The 18,911-nt window shown below is 41.9% G+C and overlaps 1 protein-coding gene across 1 annotated transcript in view; it reads right to left on the bottom strand.

The window, feature by feature from the left end:
* Window positions 1–1,207: 1,207 nt before the first annotated feature.
* Window positions 1,208–18,911, bottom strand: part of ANKIB1 (ankyrin repeat and IBR domain containing 1) — a 240,471-nt gene continuing 222,767 nt past the window's right edge. Inside the window, exon 20 of the mRNA XM_073629618.1 lies at window positions 1,208–18,754. Within this exon, the coding sequence (XP_073485719.1) occupies window positions 18,032–18,754 (723 nt within the window). The 3' untranslated portion in view covers window positions 1,208–18,031. The remainder of the gene's footprint in view (window positions 18,755–18,911) is intronic.

The following is an 18,911-nucleotide window of genomic DNA, read 5'->3' as shown; positions in this document are numbered from 1 at the left end:
TTATCCTCTCTGTTTTAGGAACATATTAAATACAGTATGTGGGGTTTTTTTTATTCTAAAGCTAAATACCTTCTTTGCCCAGCTCTGCTGTGTGGTCACATGTCCTCCCTCTGCTCTCCTTCTTGATCTAAGGAGTGCAGTGGGAGTGGCTGAGATCCCCCTATGACGTATGCAAGCTAGCAGAGGGAGGACATGTGACCACACAGCAGAGCTGGGCAAAGAAGGTATTTAGCTTTACAATTAAAAAAACAAAAAACAAAACAAAAAACCACACACACTGTACTTAATATGTTCCTAAAAACAGAGGATAAAAGTATATAATAGATATTACCTTACCAAAGGGGAGGGGCAGCTGCAGCAGAATATTTAATCAAGGCAGGAGGAGAGGGGGAGGGAGGAGATCAGCTCACACACAAAGACTACAGAAATGAGAGGGAGAGGGATGCAGAGACTTTGAAAACACAGCAGGATGAGGGAATCTGACCACGCTATGAGGGATCAGCAGCCATGATAAGCGTGGTCAGTACACACAGGGGAACTCAGGATCAAGCAGGATCAACCAGGTATTGTAGAACACAGAAAGGGACAATTGACATGGCAAAAGCGCTGTGCTATATCCCGTGCCTTAAAGGTTACAACCACTTTAACATACATCTCAGTGAGATGTAGAACTACGAAAGGGGGAAAAGAATAACAAAACATGTTTCCCCTTTCGTAGCTCTCCATCTCACTGTGATGTATGTTAATTCATTATTATAAATTATTTATGATATGTTCTATATTTTTCTGTTACAGAGTTTGTATTTTGTCCCATATCCATTTGAATCAAAAGCACGTGGATCCTGATGAAGCACTATACTAAGGCGAAACGCGTTGATCCATCAGGCCCCATATTTGTAGTACTCTGATTGTATACCCTGGATATGGACTTATAACATTTCTATATTATTTTTTTTCTCTTATAATACTCAAGGGGTCTATGTGTTTTTTTTTGTTTAATTTTCAATGTGTATATAATGACACTTATTACATCCCATAACTTGAATCTCCTATATTGGAAGGTTGGAGTTTTTATTTTCTTCTTTTTGTCTGTTTCCAGTTACAAATCCAATGCAAGAAAAATCTATCAGGTGGACTGTTCCCCCAACGGTTCACTTTTTCAAAAAGTCTAAAAATCTTTATTTGTTACCTCGCAAACAGAACTGCATTTGAAGAAAAAAAGAGCCACGTCAACCCCATTTTTATTGAAACAGCATCCAAAAATGAAAATCAGACAGAACACAAGACAAATACAAGGCAGGGTGTAATGAGACAAAATGGAAAACTGTTAAAGTAATAAATGTTTAATCAGACGTTTCCATTTTATGAACAGCATTCATTTGGCCAGACATCTACAGAATTGTCCTCTAATGTATATAAAATGGGAATGTATCAAGTATAGATTATGAAAGTGCAAATAACAAGTCTAGGTTACAGTATTTTTTTTTTCAATTCATTTTGCATTATAAAATAACCTGCTTACAAAATAGCATTTTCAGATTTAGGGTGTGTGAATTGTAGAATTGCTGTGTCGCCTTATTCTTTTTTTAAAGGCAAAATGGGCGCAGTATAGTGTGGGCCGATACCTTGGAGCAAGTGTAAAGTGCTTAGCATACACACAGATGCAGCCCCCAGTACTGACACATTCCATTCATTTTGATCAAACCCCCATAATCATATAATTATACGTTTTCTGCCAAAATAAAATGGGATTCTGCGCACAATGTATATTGTGGATAAAACCTTGGTGCAGTTCAATAAGTACGTATACTAACTACCAAAGTAGAACTATAGGCAAAACTTTTTTCCCCTGGTTTTGGATAGAGTAAGGAAGGGGGGGGGGGTTATAACCCCTGTCAGTTTTTTTCAACATTGGGTAGATTGCGCTTCACTTCCTGTCCCATAGGAGAGATTTCCCTTCACTTCCTGCCCCATAGGAGGGATTTCTCTTCACTTCCTGTCCCATAGGGAAGATTTCCCTTCACTTCCTGTCCCATAGGAGAGATTTCCCTTCACTTCCTGTCCCATAGGAGAGATTTCCCTTCACTTCCTGTACTGTAGGGAAGATTTCCCTTCACTTCCTTTCCCAATAGGGGAGATTTCTCTTCATTTCCTATCCCATAGGGGAGATTTCTCTTCATCTCCTGTCCCATAGGGGGGATTTCTCTTAATTTCCTGTCCCATAAGGGAGATTTCTCTTAATTACCTGTCCCATAGGGGGATTTCTCTTCATTTCCTGTCCCATAGGGGGGATTTCTCTTAATTTCCTGTCCCATAGGGGAGATTTCTCTTCACTTTCTATCCCATAAGGGAGATTTCTTTACATTTCTTGTCCTATAGCCACAACAAGATGTGAGAGGAAATCCCTGGTAGTCACTGAAACTAGTGTCCCCATTGGAAGACCCCCCCCCCCTACCTATTCCTGCTCTGGCCAGTCAAAATCTGAGATTTCACCTTCAGTGATAATGGTCACCAGGACCAAATAGAGAGAGTGAATCTCCCTAACGGGGACACAGACAGCAATGAAAACCTGACAGGTGTTCTAATCCATCTCCACACTATCCAAAACTAAAAAGAAAAGTTTTGTATTCCGTTATACTTAAAATTTTAGTACATGAGACTTATATGTACAAGCAGAAGACTATAATGTACTACCTGTTGCTTTGTACTCATGGTTACTATTACGGGAGGGGGGAAAAGAAAGGTAAAAAGTAATATAAAAGAAAAAACAGTCTGCAACACTAAATACAGTCTACTTCAATAAAGAGCAGCGCAATGCCAGTGCTTTGCTGAACATTGATATGTACGGAGTATGGTGTGAAGAACCCATTGGCCTAGTAGAAAAATCCACAGAGGGCCTCATTTTGATGCCTGCTTTTTAACTGAAAGAATGACCCAAAGGGGCCGATAAACTAAAACTGGAGAGTGCAAAACCTGGCGCAGCTGTGCTGGGTAGCCAATCAGCTTTTTCATTAAGGGCCAGTTCACACCAGATGCAGTTCCATGCACAGTGCTTTCCATGTATTCCAATGGCTCTAGTTCACACCATGCAGTCAGTTTCTGCACCGGAAACTGACTGCATGGTGTGAACTAGAGCCATTGGAATACATGGAAAACACTGTGCATGCATTTTTAGTGCAGAAAAAAAAAAAATCGCATGGAACTGCATCTGGTGTGAACTGGAACTTAGGCTGCATTTACACCTGAGCATTTCAAAGTCACGCGTTTTTACTGTGTTTTTGTTTATTTCACCAATGTAAAAGGCAGAAAAATGCCTGTAATCTGCCCCAAAGAAGCTCATGTTCTTTTTTTTGAGCTTAGTGATTTTTCAGGCCTTTTGCTTCAGGTGACAAAACGCTCAGATGTGAACAGGCGCCATTGAAATGAATGGGATTTTGCTTGTTGGGCGATTTTCAGGTGTTTTTTACAAATATTTTATGAGCTGAAAATGGTCAGGTGTAAATGCAGCCTTAACCTTTGACAAAAAAAAAAATAATCCGGAAGTGGATTGGTTTCTATGCAGAGCTGCACCAGGTTTTGCACTCTCCTGCTTTAGTAAATCAACCCCAATGGGTGAATCCAAGAAATTGTACCATCTGTTTCATCACTAGAACTCCTTGTATCACATCGCTATCAAACTGCTGTTCCTGTCAATATGGACGCCAGTGGGACAAATTCACTACACCACAAACAGAAATATCGCATTGGAATTGTTTTGAGGTTTTAGAGTAGAGAAAGGATAGAAAATCCATTTTTTATTGCCATCTGTGACTACATTGGGGAGATTTCTTCTCACCTTTTATCCCTGTGAAATTAGGGGTCACCAGGATAGGAAGTCAGGCGGTAAGGTCTTGCTTATATGAGCAGCCGGGGGCCTTGCCAACTGGCAAGTTAACTGTCTGTTTGCATTGCCGCTATTGCCCTGTGATGTCGGACATATAAATACAAAGGCCTTGGCCCTGGTCAGACTCCTGATTTTTGGCCGTCTTCCACTGCACGCCCTTCCTCTTCTTGGTTTGGCTGCTAGCCCCCCTTCCTCCTCACATTACACGGAATAGATATTCCATGCTCTCTGTTCTAACCTTGTGCCAATTAGGATCACCTGCAGAAGTCATTGGCGAAACGCGTAGTGATCCATTTGGTGATAACACAATGACCTTGCATGTGGCCCTCATCTATAGATAACCACCATACAGATGCATTCGACTCATGTTTGTACTGTGGGCCATTTTGCATAGGCTACTCTTTATAAACCACTTACACTATTCCTTAGCATATATGGGAGAGATAATCTTGTGTTAGCACAAAAATTTATGCTTACAGTTTCAATTATCAATTTTAATGTTTTATAATAAAATGTGATGTTTTATACTTGTATATTGTTGAGCATTTCTTTCAACTTGGGACACTAGTGGCTACCTCAAAAGTTCATCCACCCCCCCCCCCTTTTTTTTCTTGTACTTCCTCAAGAGGTTGTTAGGGGTTCCTTGAGCAAGGAGCAATTAATGCCACTCAAATAAGTTGCCATTGAAACGAATGATCTTTTTAGCTATGTGTAAGAGGGGGATTATTCCCGCTGACCACCATTCTTCTCCTTGACCATCACACTAATGCAGTGAGTTCTAGATGGAGTCATTTTTAACAGGGGTTCCCTGAGATCGGAACATTGTTTTGGTGCTGACAGCATGCAAATATGTGGCCTCACGGCAGGTTGGCCTTTGGCGCCGAATGGCCGCATATTTGCATGCAATATTGCAAAAACAGCTGTGCCGAGAGCACACACCCTGCAGCGATCGGGAGTTTTCCGATCATGTGACCACCGTGACAGCCAATCATTGCAGCCACATGATCATAAACCTTTCCCCACCTCTGGGCAGCCAAAAACGCTTCAGGGGCCGGGAGGTAGTGTCTCCAAGGGGTTAAGGGTTTCTCCATATTAGAAAGGTTGAGAAAGGCTGGCCTAGAAAAAAAAAACACTTTACTTTTTTCCCAGACCCAACAAAATATATGACCTGATAAACTGCTATGAGCAACAATCCTATTTTGTCTTCCTCCAATCTTCATAAAGCATTTCCACTGTCTTGCCCTTAACAGCCCAGTCTTCTCTTCTATTTTGTAACCTGCACTGCAAACTCAAGGCTTGCTACACCCAACACAAAGAGCTCTTTATAAAAATGTCAACCACAAAGCTAGAAGTACCCAATGCCAAATGACTAGTGAACGGATATAGTAAATATCAGAGTAGTGATCCAAGTGAAGCTTGCAGTGCTGCTCTAAGCTGAGACAGAGATCTCCCCACCGCTTGCAGTGAAGGGAGATGGCGTCAGTGCACCATTCAGAGGTGTAAGAGTGCAATCAAAGAGAGAAAAGGCCCTGCTCAACAACTCAGTGCATTAGTATGTAGATGAATGTGGCCTCAGCCACACACCCCCTAACATGTTTCGTCCCGCTCACTGGTGTTTGGTTTACAGAGGTTGCTAGCTGAGGCCACATTCATCTAACATACTAATGCACTGGCTTGGCGAAGGGCGCCTTTTCTGGAATATCAGAGTAGCCCACAAAATTTCGGACTCCACGTAACTCATTGATGCCAAGTGTCCTCCTTTGTGTAGGGCAGTCCCCCCATTATAGCAATTATTTCATAGCCCTCCCCCCATGGCCGATTAGGCAGGGAAGCAGCAAAAAAAAAAACTTGGCACGCAAAGTGCATCACTTTTTTTTTTTCAATTGCTGGAAAGTGTCCTTCCAATTTATTGGACAAAGTTGACAACTACAAATAACATAGTGATGGTGGCATATTCCAGTAGCAAGTATTCCAGCTGATTCTATGGACAAAGGGGTCTAAAGTCGGTTTAAAGCACCTGGTAGGGAGCCCATAAACCAGGAAGTTTTCAATCTGCCATACAATATATCCCATAACCAGAAACCAGGAGACATCTGCATGCTAAATATCCCATTTTTTCTGCTATAGTGCAATGATCAGAATACATCTCTAAGCAGACATCCTTAGAAAGGTTTATAACTGGCCACACACCTTACAATCGGAGTGTGCCATTTCAGGTTTCCCACCAGCTGTGTCGTATGGGGTCTACCTAAACAATATGGTTTACATCCAGTCTGACAGACCCCCACACAACACAGTTGTTGGTAAAATTAAAGTATAACTAAAGGCAAATTTGCTATTTTTATTTAGATTTGGATTAAATGGTGAGGGGATGGAAGCACTGTCTCATTTCTATTGCCGTCTGTGTCCCCCTTAGGGAGATTCACTCTAATTGTCCTGATCACCAATGGCACCAGGAATAAAAGCAAGGGTATCCAAAATTATTTGTTGCCACCAGATGAGGAATAGAGGGGAAGTCTTCCAACTGGACACTTGTTCTGGTGACAACTGTCCAAGACCTTGTTTAAATGGGCAAGCAGGGGAGGTAAAAACAGGAGGTTGATCTGCAGTTTGACCATCCCTTGCTTGCCCAGCCATAAGTTAACATGGCCAGCAGCTATGCAGTCTATCAGGTGCCTGATTTGCACATGAAATGTTGAACGGGGACGCACCGGACCCCCTGCTGGGAGCCGCCGCGGCTATTGTGAACCCAGCCTCAGTCCCCTTGAAGTTTGTTACTTAGCAAAAGTACAATTCTTGCATCTTTATAACTTAAAGTGGAACTTTAGTCAGAAAAGTAAGTTTTGTTAGATCACCTCAGGCTGACCCCTTTTGTGAGTATAGCTATGTAAAACAATAAAAATAAGTGTCTATACTGTCTAAAATGCAGTAAAACACTGTCTCACCCTGCTTTGCACATGCTCAGTTGCTCTCTATTTTAGGCACTGTGCCAAAAATCAGAACCACTAGAGGCCAATCTGCTAACAGCCTAAAGATTTATTGCTGCTCTGAGGCTCCGGCTTCAGCAAAACGGCAAGAAGAAGCAGGAACCATGCTTCAGGCTATTTACAGCACACTCATTTCCATAGCTTAATTATTAATGTGGAACGTATGTTTTTTGCTTGATTTTTTATCAATTTATTATGGATAAAGTTCGCCGACAAAGGGTATCATTTATGCTCCGCATTTACTGATGGCTAATACAGTACAAGACTCTACAATTGTGAAGGATGACATGCACTATATGGCCAAAAGTGTAGACACACCTCCAAATGAGCTCAGGTGTTTCCAGTGAAGGGTTCTGTTCATGCTATAGTACAGGGGTCTCCAAACTACGGCCCTCCAGTTGTTCAAGAACTAAAATTCCCATCATGCCTAGTCATGTCTGTGAATGTCAGAGTTTTACAATGCCTTATGGGACGTATAGTTCCGTAAAAGCTGGAGGGCCGTAGTTTGGAGATCCCTGCTATAGTGTACAAAGACATTTTAGACAATTGTGAACTTGCTGCAACATTTTAGGAAAGGCTCTTTACTGTTTCAGCATCACTGTGTACCTGTGAACAAAGCCAGATCCATGAAAACAGGGTATGACCAGTTCAGAGTAAGGGAACTCAAGTGGCCTACACAAGAGTCTTGGCCTTGACCTTACCGAATAAACTAGAATGCTGATTGTAAGTCAGTTCTTCTCATACCTCTGTACCCGACCTCTCATGCTCTTTAGACTGAATGGGCACAAATTCCAACAAACTCACTCCAAATGAAAATCCTTCCCAGAACAGTGGAGGAAAGGCAACTCCATATTAACGTCCATGGTTTTAGAATATAGTGATGGTCAGGTGTCAACAAGTCTTTGGCCATATATTATCAATTAAAAATTATTGGTTGGTCTCCCTTTAAAGTGGAACTTCACTCTCTCAACATTTACTGTTTTTTAAGCCTCCTGCTGCTAGCATTAGTAAATAGATAGGAACACACATCATATTAACTTGTTTTAAACATTTTTTACCATTTATTCAGTTACTTCCTGGTTTCCTACCTAGGCAAATTAGGTCATACAGCCCAGGAGTCTTCTAGAGGGGAGGAGAGGTTTTGTCAGTTAAGCACACCCTCCTGCTTGTATGCCTGAACTAAGGGCAGAAGAATTCCAGGAAGTCAATGCTACATGAATCAGCTACCATTACTCAAGATGGTCATGGCCAGAAACGCTAGGGGGCTGTTTTTCAAAGTGATTTCTCAGCAAAATAAATCATGGAGACATGGATAGGTGGGGGAGTTTGCTGCGAAAATTAAAAAATTATTAAATAGCATTTTTTGCATTGTGGTGCTCTGATGCAATGTAGTTCTGCTTTAAACAGAAAGCTGCTCTTCATTTTTTGAACCTTCAGAAGCACCAGTTTGCCAACCAACCACATAAGACGATACGCAAATAACACTGAGTGTCACCAAATATCCTAAACAGTAGCCACAGCATTTAATTGTGCAGTCACATAGCATTTGGTTAGTACAAAGTTTTCAGTTTTCAAGTACTATGTCCCAATAAAACGAGGGTGGGTTGGGGATATTTCAGAATATAAAGGAGAACAATTAATTTACAAAGCTTCAGTAAAAACAATAGTCACGGGGGGGTGAAAGGCATCGATATAGCACACAAAAGAATGAATGATTAGAAAATAATTGTTGTCATGTTGTCAATGTCACCCAACAGCCCACAAAAATACGATGAAGAGAGAACTGTAGACCAACGTCATCTGTTACCTAAATACTGCACACAAAGAAGGAGTTTCAAACAAGTAATACACATAGCAGATGAAAAAAAAAAAAAAAACCCTAGGAGATGATTGGTTGCTGTAGGCACTACTGTGTTCACATCTACAAATGGTCAGTTGTAATATGGGCTGCCCATCAATTCAGCCACACTTCAACGGTTCCAAATGATTACCACTTCTAACCTCGGCCAGCACTATGTATTTTATTAAAGATTGTTTTCCTATTCGGCCCACACTTTGGAAATTGTAACTAGAATATTAGGACAATATATGTTTTAATATACAGAAAATACTTTTTAACAGACTCAACATTTTCTCAATCTGAACGGCAATTTATATGACTCATATGGATTATTTGCAAATAAAGAGTGGCGATACATGTCACAGCTATTCAATATATGCTTAACGACCTAAGAAAGTACTGTACTTGTTCTATACTACATCAGGCAATCAACACTACTAGCGGGATTTGTGAAGGTTAGCCATGGCTATAAAATGGCTCTGTGGTTTCCTACTGGTCAGGAATAGTGATGAGCTTGAATTTTTGATTTGTCTAAGCTTGGAACTTAGCTGTCATTGCTGGGGCCAATGAGCTGTGAGATGGTGATTCCCTGCCCCGCAAAGGACAGCCACAAAAGGGTGCAGGGAATGCTTGTGACATCACTGACCTAAAATAGGCACATGGCCATATTAGATCAATGTCATTGACCTAATATGGCCAATATGGATAGGGAATCTCCCACGCGCAACCCATTTGCCCAGCAAGAACTGCTAACATCTGGGTTCAGACCAAACCCAAGCTCATCCTTAGTCAGGAGCAAGCCAATCACCTGCAAAAAAAGCAGGCTTACCATTCTTCTCAATCCATACTGTGCAGGATGCCTTAAGCTGCGTACACACGAGCAGGATGTCCGGTGGAAGCTTTCCATTGTCTATTCCGATGGTGTGTATGCCTCATCGGACTTCTTTTTTTCGAAAATTCTGATGGACCTAGAAATAGAACATGTTCTAAATATTTCCGACGGAACCAATTCCTATAGGGAACACCGCTCGTCTGCATGCTGTTCCGACGGACCAAAAAACGACGCATGCTCTGAAGCAAGTACGAGATAGAAGCTATTGGCTACTGGCTATTGAACTTCCTTTTTCTAGTCCCGTTGTACGTGTTGTACGTCACCGCGTTCTGGACAGTCGGACTTTGGTTTGACCGTGTGTAGGCAAGACCACTTGACTAGAATTGCGTCGGAGAAACCTTCGGAGTTTATTCCGACGGCAAAACCGGTCGTGTGTACACGGCATTAGTGTTGCCAAACATTCCCAAAAAAGGATGGGCTTCGACAAAATGGCCATCTCTGTTTTGTGTAGATGCTGAGTCTACTATAGAAAGCAACATCATGGAGGGTTTAGATGGGCATTGGAAAGAAAAACATGAAATGCGACTTACAACCCTGTATTACCACTGCATTATAAAAAAAAAAAAAAAGCCAATAAAAATATCACTTGTACTCACTCATGATCTGATTATCGGATTCTGAAACCAGTTCTCAAACCTCACAGTGAACGTTAGGTTGATATCAGACGGGTGATTAAGGATTGTTGAGAGGCTTCCTGTCTGTCCCTATGGAACCACTCCTTTGTTAGCTAAGGCAGTAAGATGTTGCTCCCATGTCTAGTGGTCAAGATACAGCAGCATTCCAGGCCAGCGAGGGAGCGTTTTTCATAGAGGTAAGAGGAAGGCCCTTTGCTGCTGGAGATTTTTTACCAGTGGCAGTCACCTGTCTGACATCAACCTAAAGCTGAACAATTACATGTACAGTTGAAATTATATGTACAGATTTTTCCTGATAAGGGAAATGTATATATGTGTTCAGCCCAAATTATGATCCAGGCATGCCTGACAGACAGCACAACCTGGTCAGTGACCAGACTTTTTACTACCATGCTTAAACAATACAGCTTGGTCATCAACCTGCCCAAGCCTACGACACACACTGTATCTGCCAACTGTCCCCCGTTCGGAGAAACAATTAGTCTTTTTGAGCATAATCCCTCTGTCCTTGTATAGACCGCTATAAAAATATACTATATTTGTAGAGACCCTGTCACCAGACCATTCAATTTTGTTTAACAATCTTCCCCTAAGGTTGTATTTAATGTATTTTATTTTTTATTTTTATGCTGTAAAAGCTTCCCTTTTGTAGACATCTAAAAGCCCTGAGACTCCTCTCTGAGAAGCTCTGAGTCTGCTGGGCCTGCCAAAATCACATTCAAGATGGCGGCGCCCAGCAGACTCAGATTTCACTCATCTCAACACTCTATATAGTGTTCCCATTACTTCTCCCCTGGCAGCTAAACTTAAAGGTTACGTAGGGAGGTCCGTTCCTTTTATTTATTTTTGAAAAAGCATTATTGAGGAAAAACAGCTCTTAAAAACGTTTTTGGGTTATCCAATAATTTTTCGTATACTAATTAGTAATTCTCATGGTCTTTGAACTTGGGGGTGCATCAGGGTGGCAAACTTTTTGATTTCAGAAAGTTGTGAGCAGTGCTGCAACTGGACAACTAATGCCGCGTACACACGAGCGGACTTTTCGACCGGACTGGTCCGACGGACTATTTGACAGACTTTCGGCAGACTTTCCCAACGAACGGACTTGGCTACACACGATCACACCAAAGTCTGACGGATTCGTACGTGATGACGTACGACCGGACTAAAATAAGGAAGTTGATAGCCAGTAGCCAATAGCTGCCCTAGCGTCGGTTTTTGTCCGTCGGACTAGCATACAGACGAGCGGACTTTTCGATAGGAACTGGGTCCAGCGAAGTTCCCACGTAAAGATTTGAAACATGTTCCAAATCTAAAGTCCGTCAGATTTTCGACCGAAAAAGTCAGATGAAGCCCACACACGGTCAAATTATCCACCTTACTCGGTCCGTCGGACCAGTCCAGTCGAGAAGTCCGCTCGTGTGTACGCGGCATTAGAAGCAGCACAGGAAGTAGAATCATTAAATGATTTTCTTTTAAAGCCTAAGTCAAGACTAAAGATAAAAAAAAATAAAAACAGTTTCAAAGGATTTCCATTTTGGCTGTAAACGATATTGTACATGTACACGGAAGCATCCAATTGTTTATATTACATATACATACAAAGCATAGTCATGCTGCACAGCGAGTATGCTTTACCGTTCCTTTTCAGGCCAAATGAATTTGTCTTTCATACAGACAATAGATGAAAACATAGAAACCTCAATTTGAAATACAGTCATGAAAATATGGCACAGCAAGCAAGAAAACATTTGAAATTAAAAATAAACTGTCAAATAAACTTTTTATATCAGTTCAGAATGTGCCAGCACTGAAGATGTAGTACACATTTTCTTTAAAGTGGTTGTAAACCTCAGACATGAAATATAAACAAAGCATATCCCTCTAGAATGTGTTCTTAGTGTGTTGACATTTCTGTCTGCTATCTGCATGTGTTGACATTTCTGTCTGCTATCTGCATAAATCACTTCTGACAAGTTTTCCTGACACCAAGAGAAAATGGTGACAGGGGAGGGACCTCCAGCTGATTGACAGCCTCAGTTTTGTTCCTGTGTGTTGTATGGAGGGGGACGTTTCCCTTCCCTCCAATCAGCTCTCAGAGCTCTACTCACGGAGCTCTGCAGAGTGTAAATTCAGCTCTCCGCCCCCCTTTTTTTGAACTCTCAGATAAGCTTTAAAATTCTGCACTTTGAACGGATGTAAAGGGGAGAAGACTGCCGATAAACAACTTATGTGGGATGATTTGTGTCATCTCTGTACATCACCTGAGGACAGTCACATCACTGGGTATATATAAGGGTTTACAACCACTTCAAGTTTGAGAATCGAATTGCCCAAATAAAGGCACTACCCTGGAACTAGTATGTAGATTATGAATCAGGTTAAGGTGGGTTACATACATAGATTACACTGCAGAAATTTTAGAGAACAACCCTGTCCATGGAAAAAAATAAACTCTTGCTGTTTTTTGGGATCTCTTACTCTCCGTGTCAGGCACATGCGGATGAATAAAAAATAAAAAATATATAAGACCTGTTTGAGCCATTGGCATGCACCAGTCAATGTGAACATCTGCTGTAATATATGTTTCTCAAAAGAATAAAGTGAAACAGACATTAACCAATTAAGCCAATCTAATACACTATATGACCAAACGTTTGCAGACACCTAACCATCACACCCACAATATGGCCAAAGTATACAGAAAGCCCTCTAAATTATTGAGTTCAGGTGTTTTTAGTGAGAAGGATACTGTTAGGGTAGATTTAGACGCGTGCCTAAATTTCAATTGTCACTGAAGCCCGATCCGCTTTAAGCATAACACTGAGTTTTTTTCCGTTCAACCCAACGAGTTGAATGAAAAAAACCTGTCAGCCCCAGTCGGAGCTACTGTACTAACGATCCAACGTTAGTACAGCAATCTCCCCCACTGAGCTGTTGTGTTCTGACAGGGGGCGGCTCCCCCGCCTGAACACTCGGGTCAGCACTCTCAGCCATTGGCTAAGAGTGCTGATTGGGAGCCGGTCGGCTGCTGGTTTTCCAGCATGCTCTTCCGACAGAAGCCAGCCAAACTGTCAGACCGGCTCCCATACACATGGGCCGAAAGTTGTATTTTTTTTTTTTGAATGCCAATGTTGGCCGGCATTCGACCCGCTCCAGAGGCTACTGACAGGAGGTGGGGATGCGATGCGATTCCTCCTAACCACCTGTTTTAACCCCAATTGCGCTGCAACTGCATGCATTGAAAGCGGTTGCAGGGCGTTTGTGATGCTTCCCCATTGACTTGCATGTGTCGACTTCGGTGGGCTTGCTGCCCGCCGAACAACGTCAGGTGAACTCTGCCGTGGCCGCGAAAGCAAAGCATTGTGCCCATGGCATGAAAACATCCCCGTCCGCTGCCTATAACTTACAGGGGGGGGGTTGCGGTAGCGGGTGACACTAACGTAGCTCATTTTTTGCTGCCGTTCAACTGCTAGTCTAAACGAGGCCTCAATGTTACAAGCAAAGACATTTTGGACAATTGTGCACCTTCAACCTTGTGGTAACAGCTTGGTGGAGGCCCTTTTCTGTTCCAGCATGACTGTTCCCACAGCTCCATAAAGGCTGTTGATGAGTTTGGTGTGGAGGAACCTAAGTGGCCTTCATAGAGTCCTGACCTCAACCCTACTAAACACCTTTTGGGAAGAGCTGACTGCAAGCCAAATCTTCTCATCCAACATCAAGACCTGACCAGCACAAAATCCCAGACAGTCCAAAATGCTGTGGAAAGCCTTCCTAGAATTTTAGGTGCTGCAAAGGGGGTGTGGTTCAACTCCAAATGAATGCTTATGGTTTTGGAATGGGATGTGCAACAAACTTATATGGGTGTGCTGGTCAGGTTATATAATGTATCAATAGGTTTTCTGAGTGTCTATTCTCTTTTTTCTTGTTGAGACTTACTACTGCTAATTAGAGTTGCAATAGGGGGCCACTACCCTATACTGTAAAAATATTCTCCTCAAGCTCCCTCTACAGGTCGTGGCTGCAGAGTACACCTTCTTGAATTTGATTCAATAAGGGATGACAATTGACTTTAAATACACTTGCCTATACAAATTCTCTAAACATGACCAACTTAAAGGCCCATCCGCTCAGATTCCACCTCACTCTGCAAACATATACATGCTACATTCACAGCACCACATACCCTGTCTTTTCTTATGTTCCTGTATGTCCATGTAAGTCTAGAACACCTGTTTCCCAACTATCAGTAATGTACCAAGTGATAACTTCCCTGACTAATATGATTGTCAGTCATCGGCTCGGTACATCAAACCCTTTAGCACTTCAAAAATAAAAATGGTACGCCTTACATCTTCACTTACTTAAAGTGGACCTGTCCAACCATCAGCACCTGTTATAAACTGCACAAACACTACACTGACCATGCATTACCAGTGCATCATCCCTTCTATATTCACCTTGTTATGTATCTGCATAACGCTGCTGTTAACTAGGACAGTTCTAAATATTCACAAGCACTCATGAAAATGTGGCCAGCCTATTTACTGGCACAGTGCATATTTCCTTTTGCATTTGAGAATGATCCTAGCATGCACTAGAAAGTCCTAACTGGCTCTGTGTGGTCATATACATTTTGGTGTAGTTTTTCTTGTGAAATTATGTCAAACTGGAGGAGAACTTTACAGGTGACATTTCTCATGAATGGTATGCTTGTCAGTAAATTAGATTGCAAGCAAATTTCACACATAGCAGGTCCACTTTTATTCCATAAATTAGGTTAAAAGCAACTCTTTGCCTTTTCTGATGGTCACCATTTACAACATAGGTTCACAGTACAAAAAAAAAAAATTCAAATAACCCGGACACAAAAGAGACCACAGGCCTCAACTTTCTGGTGTTTAATGCAAAACCGTGAGCTTGTCTTGCCTAACGGGAATGTATCGATGATGGATCTCTCACTTGGTCTTTACAGATTTCTAGGGCTTGGGGGCAACAGGCCGATTCCTGGGGTTTCCAGATCATTGCATAACATAAGGCTGTCCACAACTTTGACTGTGGATTGTATCCAAGTTCCCCCACCCACCATCAAACAGCACTGTTCCTGTTTCTAAGCTATAGTACACAGTAAGTAAAATGGGCTAATGTGAGAACTACCAGCCCTACTTTGCTGAGCTGTAGCTTAGCAGGGGAAACAGCAAACTCAAGCAAGGGGCATTAAAATCAAGTTAATCCTGCATGCAGGTTGTTGGGTTGATATCTGCCATTTATAGATTTCGATTTAAAATCCTCCTTGGGTGCACAGACTTTATCAATGGTCAACCCTGTACCAATGTGACCAAATGCAAAAACGCTGCCATATATATATTCCTAGGAAGAATTCACTAGAGGGTTTAAAACGCAGTAACGTTTTATTACTCACCTTCTAGTGCAGTGATTCCCAACCTAGGTCCTTAAGTACCCAGAACAGGTCATATTTTGGAAATTTATCTTCAGTAGAATAGCTCTCATTAATACTACGCCAATTTCACTGATTTAAAGCACTTGACGAGGTGAAAGAAATTCCAAAAACATGAAAACGTCTTGGGGGTACTTGAGGACTGAGGTTGGGAACCAGTGCTTTAGAGGATTCCTTCTAGGAACTCACTTAAGAAGGTGCTTGAAAGGCCAAGCTTTCCCTGTTAATGCCATGCCGAGTTGGTAGAACTCAATGCCGGGCTCCAGAAAGCATGGAGGACTTGTTAGGAAACCAAACCCTGCCATCCATATAATGGGTTCTATATCTCAGATGGTTGAATCAAGTTTTTTTGTATATGCTTATGCATTATGAATACCCTAAAATTAGAAAAATAAAAAACACATTAGTTTAACTTTTATGTCTAAAATAAAAAGGGCCATTATTTTAAAACTTCTATTTGCAACATGCCTGTTACCAATATATTGTTGGTTTTGTAGATATAATTGTATGTAATGGACAGCCTTGTGAACAATAAACAGCAAGTCTAAGTAAAGGACAATTCTGCAAGGAAGTTATTTTTAGGCTAAAAACAAAACCATTTATAAATATACTAGTTATCGTATATTAAAGGTGACCTATACTCAAATGCTAACATAAGGTAAAGTGAACAGTCTTGTTGGAATTCAAAAATAAGAGAGTAAAAAGAGGGCTGAAATAGTAACTCTTCCTGGAGACAATGCTGTTTCCCGGTACCACTCATATGCTGGTCACGTCTGAAGGTCTAGGCCACAAACACAAGGCCTGCGGGCCAAATCCTGCCCATCAGGCCATTTCATTGGCATTCCCCATTTTCTTCCTCACCTTGTCTCAGCAGTCGGCAGCAGAGATGACAGAACTCCTCCGCCAGATCCTGTGCTTCTCTTTGCAGCTGTGGGAAGTCTTGTGTATAAACCCCCCACCTTGTCTCAGCAGTCAACAGCAGAGAGGAGGTCAAAACTTTTCCCACCGATCCTGCCCATTGCTGTGCAGCTGCGGCAGCCCTTAGTCTCCTCCTCCCCTGGTCTCAGCAGACTCCAGCTATTCTCTGGTCCTCCTCCAGACCCTACACTTTTTGCTTCCCAGCCCCCAACCCCATCTTCTTTCAGGCAGCAGCACTAGGTAAGGGGGTGCCATGTGATGTAAGGGAGGATGGGGGACTCTTGACATCTGATGTAAGGAGTTGGGTGCTCTGGACATCTAGTCCTGCAGATAAAACCGGCCCTTTGTGGGTAACTATAATGACACCCCTGATCTAGGCATTTGGTTTTCTGATCTTTACAAGAGAAGGTTCAGACTTCAGATTGGATGATCTTCCATTCAGTAGAGATCATGTGACCAAGTGTCTAGGCCTTCAATGAGCCTGGAATGGCATTTTCTCCAGGAAAGCGGTTTCAGCGCTTTTATTGCTCTTTATGTCAACATTCGATCACAGGTCCCTTTTACCTTCCCCCAAAAATGCCGGTTACCTATTTAACTTTTGTTTCCCACTGCCTTCTAAAAAAAAATTTGCAGGTTGGAAGAGGAGATGCATTAATCAGGAATTCCAGACAGCTTAAAAGCCATGTCTCATCTAGGGAGAATAAAAGTTGCATTTGCAAATAAAAACGTCAGTTTGCCAATAAAATTTATCAAACACAACTTTTTAGTGGTGAATACAGGCTGCTTTTGATAAAACACCAAATATACCAACATTGGTGTGGATAGAAGATATAAGACATGACAAAACCAAAAACATGGGAGGAGTCACTGGCAGGGTTGCCTCACTGTTCACACCAAATTCAATTTGCACGATACAGCTCTTCTTTAGTTTCACTGCTGTAGTTAAAATAACTATCAACCGTAAGTGACAATAACAAGGAAGCAAAAGGAATATGATTGGAGTGATACGAATTTCTGTGTCGAGGGGGGAAAACTGAGGTATGACAACACAGCAATGATTTCATTAAACTACCTACGTGATCTTAAAAAACAAAACAAAAAAAAAACTCAACCCATATCTTCAAGGTAAGTATTACCAAGCTAAGGCTACATGACGACTGCATTTTATTTGAGTAAAGATTTCACCCTACTTATTTCTTGTTTTGAAAAAAAAAGAGAAAAAAATAAAAGGCAATCAAACTCCATTAGTTAAATGCAGAAAATATTGTTTAAAAGTTCAAGTTGAGTTAAAGGTTTAACATTATTCCCAACACATGATCCATCTCTTAAGTGGTCTAGAACGTACGGCGGCATGGTGTTGAGGTTGCATGTGAGAATCTGAATATGGTTACCAGATAGATGTTTAGGTTTTGTCGTACTCATACCAAATGTACTTGTTCGACCCATTCTGTTGGGGGTTCAGGAGTTCTACTTGAGATATCTTCAGAGCTGGTCACACTGCTCGTGACTTCGTTTGTGTGGTCATCACTCTGTGACACCGCTTCGGCCTGAGTTTCTATCTGCTCGGAAGCAATCTCCTCTGTTTGCGTTTCTGGGTCTTCGTTAATTAGTGCATCCTGAAAAAGTGCATGGTCCTCTGACATGTTTGAAGCAGGAGGCAGCGACTGGTCACTGGCACTCAGAGGTTGTAAATCAACGTCAGTTTCTGAGGCCATAGACGGAATAAGGGCAATGCTCTGAGGATTGATGTCATGGAACCAAGCCATAATGTTTCCCAGAAGGTTCTCATTCATGTTGGGGTCTTGACTAGAAGAATCAAGGTCACTGCTGGATGTTGGGACATCGGTGAATGAATTCGAGTGTATGCGGTCTATTGCATATGGGTCATTGCTAGCTCCCAGCCTGACCAGACTTTCGCCAAGTTCTAGCAGCTCGGAGCTACTCATTGCAGACCTAGGGTTCTCCAAGCTTATCGGAGATGGATCAAGTCTTGTAGGCAGAGATGAACCTATGGCTCCTAGTGAAGACTCATTGTTGAGGAACTGTCTAGTCTCTTCATCGACATTGAGGCCAGATTCTTGCAAAGACAACTGAATGGCCAGGAGGATGTTGGGATCGTCATCATCCAGTGAACTCAGTGCCTGTAAAGGAATTCACGATGGTAAATGTACGTAATAGTGATATAATGGTGGACTGAGAATTTTTTTTCCCAGCGCAACCATTACCTTATTCTACAAAATAGCATTGATTTACAAATCTAAAACGTTGTACAGAACACAGCCAGCTAAAAGCAAAAGA

The sequence above is a fragment of the Aquarana catesbeiana genome, linkage group LG05, assembly GCF_042186555.1.
Source record: "Aquarana catesbeiana isolate 2022-GZ linkage group LG05, ASM4218655v1, whole genome shotgun sequence".
Classification (NCBI taxonomy): Eukaryota; Metazoa; Chordata; class Amphibia; order Anura; family Ranidae; genus Aquarana; species Aquarana catesbeiana.
Note: the sequence above shows the minus strand (reverse complement) of the source record. Positions and strands in the feature narration are given on the sequence as shown.